The sequence below is a fragment of the Myotis daubentonii genome, chromosome 4, assembly GCF_963259705.1.
Source record: "Myotis daubentonii chromosome 4, mMyoDau2.1, whole genome shotgun sequence".
NCBI classification, from domain to species: Eukaryota; Metazoa; Chordata; class Mammalia; order Chiroptera; family Vespertilionidae; genus Myotis; species Myotis daubentonii.
In genome coordinates, this window is record NC_081843.1 from 103456447 (window position 1) to 103470085 (window position 13639).

Here is a 13639-nt window from a genome sequence, read left to right on the forward strand (position 1 = left end):
ATGGCTGTTTCAAACACCCACTATCAACTGAGCCAACTGAAATCTTCAGCCGCCCTAATTTGACACCTCTGGTGAAGATCAGACATTGTGTAATTGTTAATGACTCTTACAGGAGCTGTATACATGCCATTTTGCAGTCTCAATAACATATATTATGCTGTTCACATCATTTTAAACACCCATTATGGACATCCTGTCACATCCATCTGTTTTAAAAGTACATTTGTTTGTTTTTTCTAATTTTAACAGTTATATAGGAAATGGTGTTGAATGTGCCATTGTATTTTGTCATAAGACAGAAAAGCCATTAACACACTCAACTGCTACTTGTCAGTAAGGAAGTGTGTATTGTGGCTGAGGTTAAAATCACTTGTCACGTTTAAAACACTCAATTGTTCAAGTCCTTCAATCAATAGGTATAGTTTTTCAAGTAGAAGTTGCTATGGCACCACTCTAGTGGATGGATTTATGTTAAAGGCCTTAAGAAAGCAATGATTCTTTAACCTTCGCATGTTATTATAACACTGAGCTGTATTGGCATTTTAATTGAAAGGGTAAAACCTACTATCATTACACATGCACAGTCTTTATTTTGTAACTAAGCAAGAAGTAGAAACAAAATATTACTCTGTGTCAGAGGAATTTTTGCATAATTAATACATATGTTTCAACTACATTATCACTACCTGAATATTAATGTTTCTCTAGAGTTGTTTGATTATTGTCATGGATAAATATCTAGCTAACAATGATAAAACATAGCAAAACATAGGATTTTATCTTTGTTCAGCATTAATTGTATGAGATTAAAATGTACCTGTATCTATATCCACGTCGAGATCTAAAATTCTCTGCCTTTAAGTCAAAGGAATTTAATATTACATTTAGAGCATGGTACTGGCATAAATTATAAACTCATTTAGCAATCATCCATTTTAGTAAAATGAAAATATATCTGTTACTTAACTATAATTCATCTCTCATAGAGGAACATAATTTAGAATTTATAATAACTCTATATTTTTTCTTTTAAAAGTACATGATATAACTAATAGATTTGCCAACAGCCAATACTGAATTCCATCTCAGTAATAATAATAGTAAGAGTGATTGTTACTGTTGCCAGTGAAGAAACCTTAGACTTAGTTGGTCTAAATTGCTAACGCGAAGATCCAGGAAAATAGCACACATTTAATTGACCATGTATTAACATCCCATAAGTTCTTTACAAAATGCTTGTTCTCGCAACATCCATCCATTTTACTCCGGCTCTCAAATCCAACCTCAACCTGGTCCCATCTAACCATCTGCTCACATTCTATTTCAAAGGCATTTGTGGTCTCGATTCAGATATTCTCTCTCAGGGTGTCGACGGGCCACTGCCTCATGGGTCAGCTTTGGGAGTGGACTTTGCATTGGTTCTAATCTGTGCAGCTCCAGGAGTCACCTTTCAGATAGACCAGGATGGGCGAACTATGTGGCTCCTGGGCCAGATCTCACCCACCACCTGCTTTTGTAAATTACACTTGATTGGCACAGCCACATCATTCCGTTATATATTATTTATGACTCCTCTCATGCTATAATGGCAGAATTGAGTAGCTGCAACTGAGACCATTTGGCCCCCAAAGCAGAGAATATTCGTTATCTGATCCTTTATAGAAAAAGTGTGCCAGCCCCTGATATGGGCATGAGGTCAGTGGCAGTCATTAGACTTGGGTTGTAGAACCAGCCTGTTAGAACAAAGAATCCGCAGGTAGCTAATAGTTTTCCCTCACCACTACTCTAAGCGACTTCCAAGAAGTTGATAGAATTACACCCACATGGACATAGTGATCTGTCTGTTTTGAGATGCAGAGTGGCACTGAACCAAAAGGCAAAATATTTAGTTATAATTTCACAGGGATTTCAAAGCCATGACTAAAAAAAAAAAATGGTAAGAACCACTAATCCAAAGGTCTAATGTGACCTTACTTTCTCACTATGGCCCAAAGGATGGAACGTTAATCGTAGGAAGGGTTGTCTTATAGATGCTTTCTCTTCCTCTGTGTACCTGTGAGAGCACACGCGGTAGGGTGTGCTCACTGTCTGTGGCTCTGCCAATCTCTTGCTCTTGGCATCGGCAGCAGGTGAAGAGCAAGTCCCTGCAGCCGGGCAGGCATGTAGAGCCAACACTGGCTATGCTCTCACGCTTCCGCTGAGAAGATGAATATCATGTTCATCTAACTGCACAAGTGCTGCACAACGTGCTGTTAAAACCCCCGAATCTGGCCCTTCCTAATCACTGTTTTTCTCTTCTGTTTCATAGTCAGATGCTAACCTTGTGCCTTCTGACTCTTCTGTTTGCATTTTGGACATTCTTTGGCAAACTGTGGTGTGTTCCTGTCTCCTGCCCTCAGGGGTGTGTTGATGAGAATGAGGCTGGAGACTGGTGAACTATGCGCTGTCCTCCCCAGGCTGAGAGGAACAGCCAGAAAGCCAGGAGGATGTCTGTTCTTGCCACGTCCTGACAATCGTGTGTCCACTCACCATCTTGCATGTCCTGTCTTTTCTTACCAGACATTCTCCCAAAGTGGTCAAGGCCGCATCTCAGGTCCTCAACAGCATGTGGCAGTACCGAGACCTGAGGAGTCTCTACAAAAAGGTAAGGTTTGCTTCACCCTCTGGGCTCATGAGCGATACACAGCCCTCAGCCAAAGGACACTGTACCTGGTCCTAGCATGGTGCATCCTAGATGTGGAGGTTACTTGTCCCAACAGTCTGAGTAATGGAAGCAACTGAAAGGGAAGAATTGATGACGAAGCAGAAGAAACGAGTCACCAAGTGTCCCCTGGACATACACCAAGACCCAGGAACTTTCTGGATTGGACAGATCCACACTCATAGGGCCTTAGCCTAGCTCTTCTGACAAGAAATAAAATAAGCTTTTTTCCCCTGAGCTTCCATATTTTTATGATCAACTAAAAATTAATGAACTAAGGGATTTTGTAAAAGAAATTTAAAAAAACAAACAGACAAACAGCAAGCATCAACAAGTAATTGTGGAGAGGAGACAGAAAGAAATAGAAAAAGCAATTCAGGAAGTCCAGGAACACTGGGTGGAAGGCCCAACAGTCTGACCCGTGTTCCCAGCCCAGCCCTCACCAGGTTCCTGCCACCAGCCAGCCACGGAGCGTGAGGAAGAAGCTGAGTGTTCAGTGCCCTCTCTCAAGGCAGGCAGGAAATTTTTTAAATACATTTCAAAGAATTCTTCATCCCCAAAATGGTTTACAAATAAAACCTGAAGAGAAAAATGTTGCATCTAGAAACTTTGATTCTACACCTCATTTCCAAATGCTACTAAAAAGGTATGCATAGCTTCTCTTTTTTTGCTTAGGAGGGGAGAATTCTTTAACAAGGTTTCCCAGAAGTAGTTGTTTTGTTGTTACCAAACCAGCAAACATGGGTAGTTTAAATGACTGGTGATTGCACAGTAGGTTTGAGTTAAGAAATAGGGGAGGAAAACATCAGTGATTTCTGTGGGGACTCAGAAAGCATAACCTGGGCTGGAGGAGAGGCATGGGCTTCCATCGACAACTGCCCCCGTGCCTCCTTGCAGCCCCTGGTGGCCGGCATGGCGGAGGAGCAGGAGAGAGAGCCCCCATGTCTTCGCCTGTCTCCCCAGCCTACCAGTTCTGGGCTGGGGGTGATGTTCAGCAGCAAGAAGCCCACATCATAGGACACAAAACCCATCTTGCCAGAGGGAAAATTTGTCCTTTGTTAAGCCGATGGAAAAATATAAATACTTAATAACTGGCTCTACTTACATATAGTCTATTTCTAGATTTCCCCAAGGCCTTCCTATTTCCCTTAGGGGTTCATACTTTGCACTTTAAATTTATGAAATTTAGCCTATGTATTTCCCTTTCAAGATTTTCCTATCCCCTGAGAGGAAGCTGAAACAGAGATTGCAAAATGCAGTGTGAAAGGAGCATTCTAGATGAATTATATCCACTCCTATCGAGTATGCATAGTGGGGTAAACCAGCGGTTCTCAACCTGTGGGTCGCGACCCCTTTGGCGGTCGAACGACCCTTTCACAGGGGTCGCCTAAGACCATCCTGCATATCAGATATTTACATTACGATTCATAACAGTAGCAACATTACAGTTATGAAGTAGCAATGAAAATAATTTTATGGTTGGGTCACAACATGAGGAACTGTATTTAAAGGGCCAGAAGGTTGAAAACCACTGGTAAACCCTTCATCTCACATGTTGTGAGTTCCATTTTGGTTTATTCATATCCCAGAATCTCTGGTAACTGCCTTCTCAAGCCCCTCCAGCAGCCGAGTGAATTCTCTCGCAGGACAGGATCCTTCAGCTAAACAGGCAGCGAGACAAGAAGGACTCACCATAAGTTAGAAAAGGGCCGGTCATTCTGAATCAGTGGTTCCAGAAGCTCCGAGAAATATTAGTGCCTCAAATAAACTCCACTCTACCTCCGATCCTTTGCTGAAATAATCCTCCTTGCATGTGCATTGGAGGGAAACTGCTTTGGGAGACTCAACAAGTTACTTGTTCTTGAGTAGTATGAGTTTTCAATCCTACTTTTTTTTCTATGTCAGTGGTAGAGTTCAAAAAGTATCATTGTCTTTCTGTTTCCATGTTAAAAAATAAAAAAGAATGTGTTGACAGGAATTTAATGGAGTTAAAACTTGAAAGTGAAAGATGGTTTAAAATGTGTTTCATGTGAGGAGATTCGAGAAGCATGAGCTGGAGAAACTGTCGGTGATGTTTTTAATTGACCCGTGACGAGAAAGGATGGAGAAGGAGCTGATGTTAATAATTCTCAAGTTACGCAGATGTGAAAGGAAGTGAGGACCTCTGTGCTCAGTATCTTAAGTGCTGCTAATAGCAAAGCTCAACATTCACAAAAGCATTTCTTCTGGAAACTCCCATTTGGGGAGAAAACCGAATTCATTCATCCTCGGGAATTGTTTTTATTCAGTGGGGGAATAGACCTCTATCTTTTTCTTCTTTGACAATTTTCATATCAATTTTTAAAAAATGATCCATATCTTCTACTTATCTGTGCGTCAGATCTATTTGCTAAACACCTAATATAGACTTAGAACAGGCAGAGTTTCAGAGAAAACACAAGAGCTGGAGAGTAGCAACCCTGGGTGAAAATGAAATATGGAATAATTATTGGCAACTTTATTCAGTTTGGAATTATACACCACAGACATTAAGGGATGAATTAAGAGTAGGAAAATTGTTGAGCAAAATCTTAAAACATTCATGGAGTTTGCATAAATTGGGACAAAAGAGGTGAGGGCATGAAGGATAAGAGGAAAAAGATGAGTGAAGACAAGAAATTTGAAATTAAATGGCAGCCCTAACCGGTTTGGCTCAGTGGATAGAGTCTCGGCCTTCAGACTGAAGGGTCCCAGGTTCGATTCCGGTCAAGGGCATGTACCTTGGTTGTGGGCACATCCTCAGTAGGGGGTGTGTAGGAGGCAGCTGATCAATGTTTCTCCCTCATCAATGTTTCTAACTCTCTATCCCTCTCCCTTCCTCTCTGTAAAAAATCAATAAAATGTATTTTTTTAAAAATGGCAAATCTATGGGACAGAATTAAAGGCCCATCTGTCCCTAGCTTATTTCTTCCTAGGACCCAGACAAGGGGGCTGGCATCTCATTTTATGAGCTCAACTCCTTCATTTTACTTAGAGATATATTTAATACATCAAAGTATTCTTCTGGCCGACTGTGTTGACCAATACAAAATGATGTTCAATTCCTTAGAGCGAAAACATATTTGTGTTAGCCATACCTTCAACTTCAGGGAGGCCTGGACTTTGGGTTCTCCCCAAAGGGAAAACAAGAACAGGAGAATATTATCACACACCATCTAAGTAATGCATTGCTTTAGAAAAATAAATAAATAAGCCAGTCCCCACATTTAGATAACCACAAATAGAACTTTAACATTTTCTGATCACCTGTGTCATTGCAGAAGATGTTTTCTAAAGGAAAAGAAGATGAGCCTTAGGAACAGGCCTGACATGGGGATAAAAGAGAATCAGGAGATCAAAAGTTCTTGACTTCTTTGAACCTTGGTACCTTCAAAAAACGAGGCCACTGACCTCCTGGAGTACCTATGTTTGACTATGTTGAGGACTGTTGGGACAGTGGGTTTGGGAAGAAAGCAGATAAATCTTTCTTTTGGGGGGATAGACATAGAATTATAAAATTACAGAAATCATTGCTTACAATTCCTGATATAATACCTTAATAATCTGTACACATCTAAAAAATAGTTATACTAATCTGAACACAGCATTCTAGCAGAGGGACTCAAAAATACAGAAGCCCAAGCTACCCAGGTATCTCTTTCCATATCTGCTTAGGCAGGTGGCCTGGGACCAGTGTGTGATCCTGGGATTGTCCTGTTGCTTTGCCTGGCACGGGGGTGCTGTCCTTGCCTGTGTGGGTAAAGCTTCTTAGCCCTTCCCCCTCTCACTGCAGCCCATAGGAAGGGAGAGAGGAGAGAGGACAGGTGATGTCCTTTTAAGCAACTGGTACAAAAGTTGTCAGACTCCTGCTCACATCCCAGGACCAAGAACTCAGTCATACCACATGTCCTGCTGGGAGGGAGGACAGGCAAGGTGGCAGCAAGGCCTTTGTGGCAGGAGGAAGGTAGTTATGTTACCAGAGGCAAAAAGGCAGTATTGGCTCCAGACGTCATTTCATTTTGTTCGAATACCTTTAATATCAATTGCAATTACTACCTAATGAGGCATATTATTCCATTTCAGAATGGCTGTGCTTATTCAGAGCTTCTTACTTGCATTAAGCAAAAATCTTTATCTGACGCTTCTGCCCTTCAACGCCATTCTGCAAAAGTCAAATTTCTCTTCCTTCTGAAAGCCTTACCCCCTCTGTAACGTAGCCATCCCATCCCACAAGGCAGGCCCTTCCCAGGCCCGACATGCTCAGCTCTAATACACGGGCATTGCCATGGCCTTCACCATTGCCTTCCCTTTTTCCCACATGCATGCAAGTTCAACAGCACCCCTTCTGCAATGTAGCTCCCAAAATGAGTCTGTCCCTCCAAAGGTTTTTTTTAAATGTATTTTTATTGATTTCAGAGAGGAAGGGAGAGGGAGAGGGAGATAGAAACATCAATGATAAGAAAGAATCATTGATTGGCTGCCTGCTGCACGCCTCACACTAGGGATCGAATCTGCAAGCCAGGCATGTGCCCTGACCGAGAATCGAACCATGACCATGACCTCCTGGTTCATAGGTCGATGCTCAACCACTGAGCCACGTGGGGGTGGGACCCTCCAAGTTTTTTTTGAAGCAGAGGAAAGAGATGAGCTGATCCTTCCCTGAGGTTGAGACTCCCACTACTAACAAAGCTAGGAGCGAATAGTGTCTGAGAGGCTCATTACACTATTTGGTGAAGTACAAAGAGCAAAGCACTTAAAATCAAATGGCCAGAGGTTGAAGGTACCACCTGCCACCTACCAGCAGTGTGACGCTGGGCAAGTTTTCTCTTGAGCCCCCTTGCCCATCAGCGTAGAATTGACTTTGGCTGAAAGGCAACAAGGAGCCCTCTGATTCACCAGGCCTCTCGGTCAGCACACTGGACTTGTTCTCTCTCCAGTTATCCAAACCTGTGAGCATCCCTTCCTACCGGTCTCCAGGAGACCAAATACCCCCTTAAAATGGTCTGTGGCAGTTCTCCTGTCTGGCACAATATTCTCTCCAGACTGCTGGACATGACCTCAGGGCCGTAGGGGTTTGTGCACCAGAGTTGAACTTTCCTGAACCCTTGCATCATAGAATCTTTGCATCTTTTCATGGAGATTGCGGCATCTCTCTGTCAGTCCAACCGCAGTCTCTTGGGTTTCTCATCCATGAAGTGAGCAGCATAACAGTGGCTCTCCAGGACTGCTGATTGTCCCCAATGTGACAGCAGTCAGCAGAGAGCTCCATAACCTGGAGAGGCATATACCAACAAGACCACTGTTGTTAATTCTAAAACATTTCTCCATGCTGCTTGGCTGATAGATGCTCCTTGCCATCCTGTCCACAGGCAGCTGGATATGTGGATCCAGGATTTCATTTTGTCATCATCACCATCATTGTCACCATTCACTTCGACCTACATTTTCACAAATTGCTTTCTTTTTGGTTCCCTCTACCTATCTCCTCCCAGCCCTTAGATGCCTAACCCAGTGTCTCCTCCCACAGTCATTTTCCTCAGCAGCTGTGTCTGCCTAGGATATTTGCATTGAAACAGTCCCAGAAGGAAGAGTCTTGCACAGCGGGGTTTAGTTAAAACAAATTAAGTTTTATAGGAAGAGCATTAATGACAATGAGAGCTACCAGGGTTTTAGAAGTGCTTAGTGATTTTATTTCATTTTAGTGATGAATATGGCAGGTCAAGTATGTTGAAGACTAATGTTGTCTTGAGGACCATGGAGAAGTCTGGGGTTGGGATATGAAGATGTGGGTTCCAGCCCTGGCTCATTAAATAGCATGCATGCCATATTTCCCCGAGAAAAGGCCATGCCATGATCCTGTTCATTTCTAGGTTGAAAATGTGGTAAAATAGCATGACCCACAACAATCATCTTCTCCTGACCCCCATGACATCGCCATCCCTGAGCTTCTTCAGGCTCTGGGTGCTACTTCTCCATCCTTAATTGGCTCCTCTTCCTGTTCATTCTGTAAATGTTGATGTCCCCAGGGTTTTGTGTTTAGATCTTTCTCACCTCACATGTGGCCTCTTCCTGGGTGTCCCTAATACTCCCTGGGTTCAGTCACCATCCACAGTAGTGGTCTCTTGAATGTTTCTCCAGCCTAACCTCTCTTCCTACATCTAACCCCATACTCAGTAACCTACTCAGATGCCCACAGCACCTCTAACAAATCAGATCTCAAACAGACCTACTTCTCCTGGACTCCACCCTTCTCCCTGCACCTCTGATCACTGATTAGCACAGCCCTCCACCCATCACGTAGGCCACTGCCAGGAGCCATCTGGCTCTTTCTTCTTCTCCACATGTCTACATCCAACCACCAGAAAGCCCAGACTTCCACCTCCATTCACTTCTTTTTTTGTTGTTATTTTTTTAATTATTTATTTTTTAAAGTATTACATAAGTCTCCTTTTTTCCCCATTGACCTCTCCCTGGCCACGCCCACCTCCTAGCATATGCCCTCACCCCCCTACTGTCTGTGTCCATTGGTTATGCTCATATGCATGCATACAAGTCCTTTGGTTTCTCTTATCCCCTCAACCCCTGCCTTCCCTCATAGGTTGGACAGTCTGTTTGATGCTTCTATTTCTGTTCATCAGTTTATGTTGTTCATTATATTCCACAAATGAGTGAGATCATGTGATATTTATCTTTCTCTGACTGGCTTATTTCACTTAGCATAATGCTCTCCATTCACTTCCTTCTACAATCATGGCCACAGACCTCTGTCTTCATCTGCCAGATTATTGTCACAGACTCCTCACTTGGCCCCACCTTCATGATTCCTTCTGTCCAGTCCATTCTCCTCCAGAGGGTGGTAAGGGTGAACTTTCTAAAAAACAAATCTGATTAAATTAGTCCTCGGAGCAACATCTTTCCGCGGCTCCCATTGCCCTCAGGGCAGAGTCCAAACAGCTTAGCTCCCTAGCTCATGCCTTCTCTCCGCCCGCCCTTGGCCACCAGATGTACCTAACTCCTGTGTTCCCAGCTCACACACCATTCCTTCCCCTCCACCTTTCCACAAGTCTGTGCTCCATCCTCTACACTCCTTGCCCATCTAAATCTTCCTCATATCCCTCAAATTTTTTATATCACCTTCCCTGCGAAACATCTCTAATCTCTTTCTCAAATCTGAATTAAGGCCATTTCTTACTAATCTGAAATAATTGTAGGGTAAATCAATTTGAATGAATAAAAAATTTTTAATTCAAACTTTTAAAGAATGACTTTTAAGACACACAAATAGCTTGGGCCTACTGCTTAAAGTATTGCAGCATTAGGTGCTATAATATTTAATATCTAGATAAGATTTATTTGTACTTTTATAGAAAACCACTTTCTTTCTTGGTTCAAATATTAATTGTGGGAGGATTTCCATTAGGAACTTACATTAAAGGTCATTCTGTCAGAGAAATTACAGGGAAACTTGCCTCCAACTGGAGTCCAATTAATATCAACTCCTAACGAACAGAACTCTGAATTAAGGGCCACCATAAATGTGTGTCATAAAATATACAAATGCTGCTTGAAAGAGGCTGCATTACTCTAAGCTAGAAAATAAGAATAAAGTGAAGAAATAAGTGAACTAAATCATCTCTATATCTTTGGTAAAAATAAAGTAGATGGTTTAACTGTTTAAAAATTGCAATTCTCAGTTTACTTAAACTGCTTGGCTTCTGCTTCCCAAAGTCCTAAATTCCACTTTTGTCCACCAGTGTCTGTAAAGCTTCTGATGTGACCCTCAGCTTAATGACTAAGAAAATGGAAGTGTGTCCAATTCCCAGCCAGTACAGACCACTGTTTCATTGGTCTTCATGATGCATTAAGTCCCAGACCAACTCAGTGGAGCTTCCTGAACACAAACTCAGTAACAGGCCTTGGTTTTAAAATGTATGTGGCCTATTTTGCTTCCAAGTGCTGTTTACATAGCAGTCACTCAAAATGTTAGCTTGTTTATCAATTGCACTCAGAAGCAACCAAGATTAAACACGTAGTTTTTAGGCTATGGATCAAAATCTTTCTTCAGTTATAGTTACATAGTCCTGTGTTAATGTTTAGTCATTAATAATGCAAACAAGATCTTCGTGTTTCCTCTCAAGCTGGGGCCCAATAACTTCTTATTAAAGGATTACCACCAGCATGCCTGACTGTTTCTGGTGCCGGTGAGTATTCCTGCCATTGTGTGCTTGGCCCCCAGGCCACGGTGCCAGCAGGAGACTCCCTTTCAGCTCCCATGACATCAGCCTTGGGTGGGACTCATTTCTAGATTCCTGGAGTAAACACACCAGCTCCGCATGATTCCCCGACTTCCACCTGCCCAGCAAAGCCCCAGAAAACTCCAGGCTACCATTGAGGTTTCCTAGAAAAGCAACCTGGAGCCATCCCAGCCCATTCCGTGTGATGCCCTGGTATCATGGCAGTTGATCTATAGCGATTCTCAGGGTAATTGATCTATAGGAAATCACGGAGCTCCACATCCCCTGAACCTGCTCTGTCCTCTTAGGCACAGGCACGTCCCCACATGGAGTAGAAGAGGAGCAGGAAGCCTAGGACACCATGATGAAAATGTCTCTGAGCATTGGGCACTGAAAGAAGGCCCTGAGAACTGAGGGAAATCACCTCTGTCCTCCCATTCCCTCGCTTCTCCCTGGGCTGCTTGTCTAGCAAACACCCAGGCCCTTAAAGCAGACCCTGTGAAGGTACCGTGGAAATGGACAGGCCAGTCCCTATTGTCAAGTAGGAGGAGAGGATTTTCCAGTGTTTAGCTGATGGGACTGAGGCTCATTGTTTTGCTCTAAGTATTTCAAAGGGCTTCAGAGAGAACACCATCTACTCAGCTTCTCCGTGAGTAATTAAAAGCCTTAGTTCATAAATGCAGGGATCAAATCAAAGACGGAGCAAATGTCAGAGCCAAACTCCTCTTGATAGGCAGCAAGGTTAGGAACCAGACTCATTCTCCTGCACCAATATTCACAGCCAGCGTTTTTTTCAGTTGTGTCCCGGTAGTACATTCACCCTCCAACCCGCTCCGTGAAATATCAGTATCTTGCAACAATGAGCTGGTGTCTTACAGAATGCCAGACCACCTGTGCTTGAAACTGAATTAGGTCGTGTTCCTCTAGGTAGAGATACTGCATTCACTATTGTCATTTGGATGAGAGAAACAAAACATAAAACTAATCTTTAAATGTCCTTCCTTTTGTTGTCGGGAAATAGACTCTCAGGTTGCACGTACCATTCCACCAGTGAATAATGAGCAAAGATGGGGAGGAGTCGTGCCCTTCTCATTTGCCTCACACACGGCTCTCTTCTTCCTGCTGCTGTCTTCATTGCATTGGCTCTGGCCACCACTGCACTCACAAAACAAGAAATCAATAAGTAATTATGGATGGGAGAGGGAGGCCTGCAGACTTCCTCAGGTGTCCAAGCCATAGTGGGTGAGAGAGTGAACACAGCCCTCGCCTTGTCCTTCGCTGCTTCCAGGATGCTGGCCACTGACCGGTGATGAGCCCAGAGTCCTGCAAATTGAAGTCTGGGCTCATGCTTGCCAGCCCTTCGTCACCCTCACCTGCTGGACGGTCAGTAATCAACACAGGACTCCAGTGAGAGCTGGAAAGATAGTTTGAAATGCTGTGAAGAAAAGAAAGCACAACACAGTCAACATTTTAAATTTTTTATCTTTAAGTCTTACAGTAAGAAGGGCCAGAAATACATTAATACTTACATTAACATGTTACCATTTTGAAAATTAATAGATTTTTTATTTTGCAATATCTAAGATGATGATAGAAAAGCAGTAAACCCTCTACAGAAATAAATGAAACTACTGAATGCAGAACTGTCATTGTATCGAGGAAATTACTTCTCAGGAATTTATTAACCATATTACTGTGCCAGAAAATTCTTCCCAAAGAAATGACTGGAGGGACAGAAGGACGTTTAGCCAGATTCTAAAACAAGTCTAGTGTCCTCAAGACTTAAAGTTTCAGCTTCTCAGGTTCTTCCTTTTCTAAACCACTTGATGTCAGGTTGCGGGGGGAAAGGAAAAGGCGGAGGTTAACTCAGCTATGATACTGTCTCCGCCACAATCCTAGGTGTTTGTTCGTGGATGTTTGTATTGACAAGTAAGGGCTTTCTTCATGAGGTCCCCTGACCTCTCTGAGACAATTCTCAGACACTCATCATATGATATCTGTCCAAAAACAGGCACAAATGGGAACAGAAGCAAAAATCAATTGTGCAGAAGTGGAAATCGATGCACATGGCAGCTGCTAAACAAGAAGTGACTAAGTTATAGCTGTCGGTGGGATGGATCCCCAAGTCCCTAGCAGAGCCCAAATTAAACGTTTCCTCTGTGCCTCACTCCTTCACGAGGCTTTACACATCACATTTTAAATAAAAACCTTCAAAAATACCCCAGAGACGAAAGCAGGGGGAAGGGGTGGGATCAGAAACTAGAAAGCTCCCTCAGTTTAATGCCAGTTCATCACCATTCTTGTTCCTTCACTCCATCTTAGCCCTCCTTTCTCAGTAGACGGATGATGTTACGTCTATGAGAGTCTAATCCACTTGGCAGGAAAAGCCTGGTCCATTTCTTCTCTTTCCATCTCCATCTCTTCCCCCTCTCACAAGCTGTTCCCTCCCATGTCTCAGTGCCCCTCACCCACCAGGCTCTAGCAAGGAAGTGGGAGGAGAGGAGAGCCTGGCCAGTGCTGTGCAGCCTGGCGTAGGTCCATATGTCTGTGGGTGATGCCCACGTTCTGGCTCCTTTTCTTGTGGGACAGTGGTGTGCTTGCTCATTGTTACAGCCCCTAATTGAGGACTGCTGGCAGGACCTGGCCTCCTCCGGTAACTCCTCTGAGCTCTCCATCACCTCAGGCT

At 43.2% G+C, this 13639-nt stretch overlaps 1 protein-coding gene across 5 annotated transcripts in view; it reads left to right on the forward strand.

Annotated features, from left to right (window-relative positions):
- Nucleotides 1–13639, forward strand: part of CTNND2 (catenin delta 2) — a 782618-nt gene that overhangs the window by 741655 nt on the left and 27324 nt on the right. For all 5 annotated transcript variants that reach the window (XM_059694779.1, XM_059694782.1, XM_059694778.1 and 2 more), the window contains one exon: nucleotides 2560–2644. In XM_059694779.1, the coding sequence (XP_059550762.1) occupies nucleotides 2560–2644 (85 nt within the window). The remainder of the gene's footprint in view (nucleotides 1–2559; nucleotides 2645–13639) is intronic.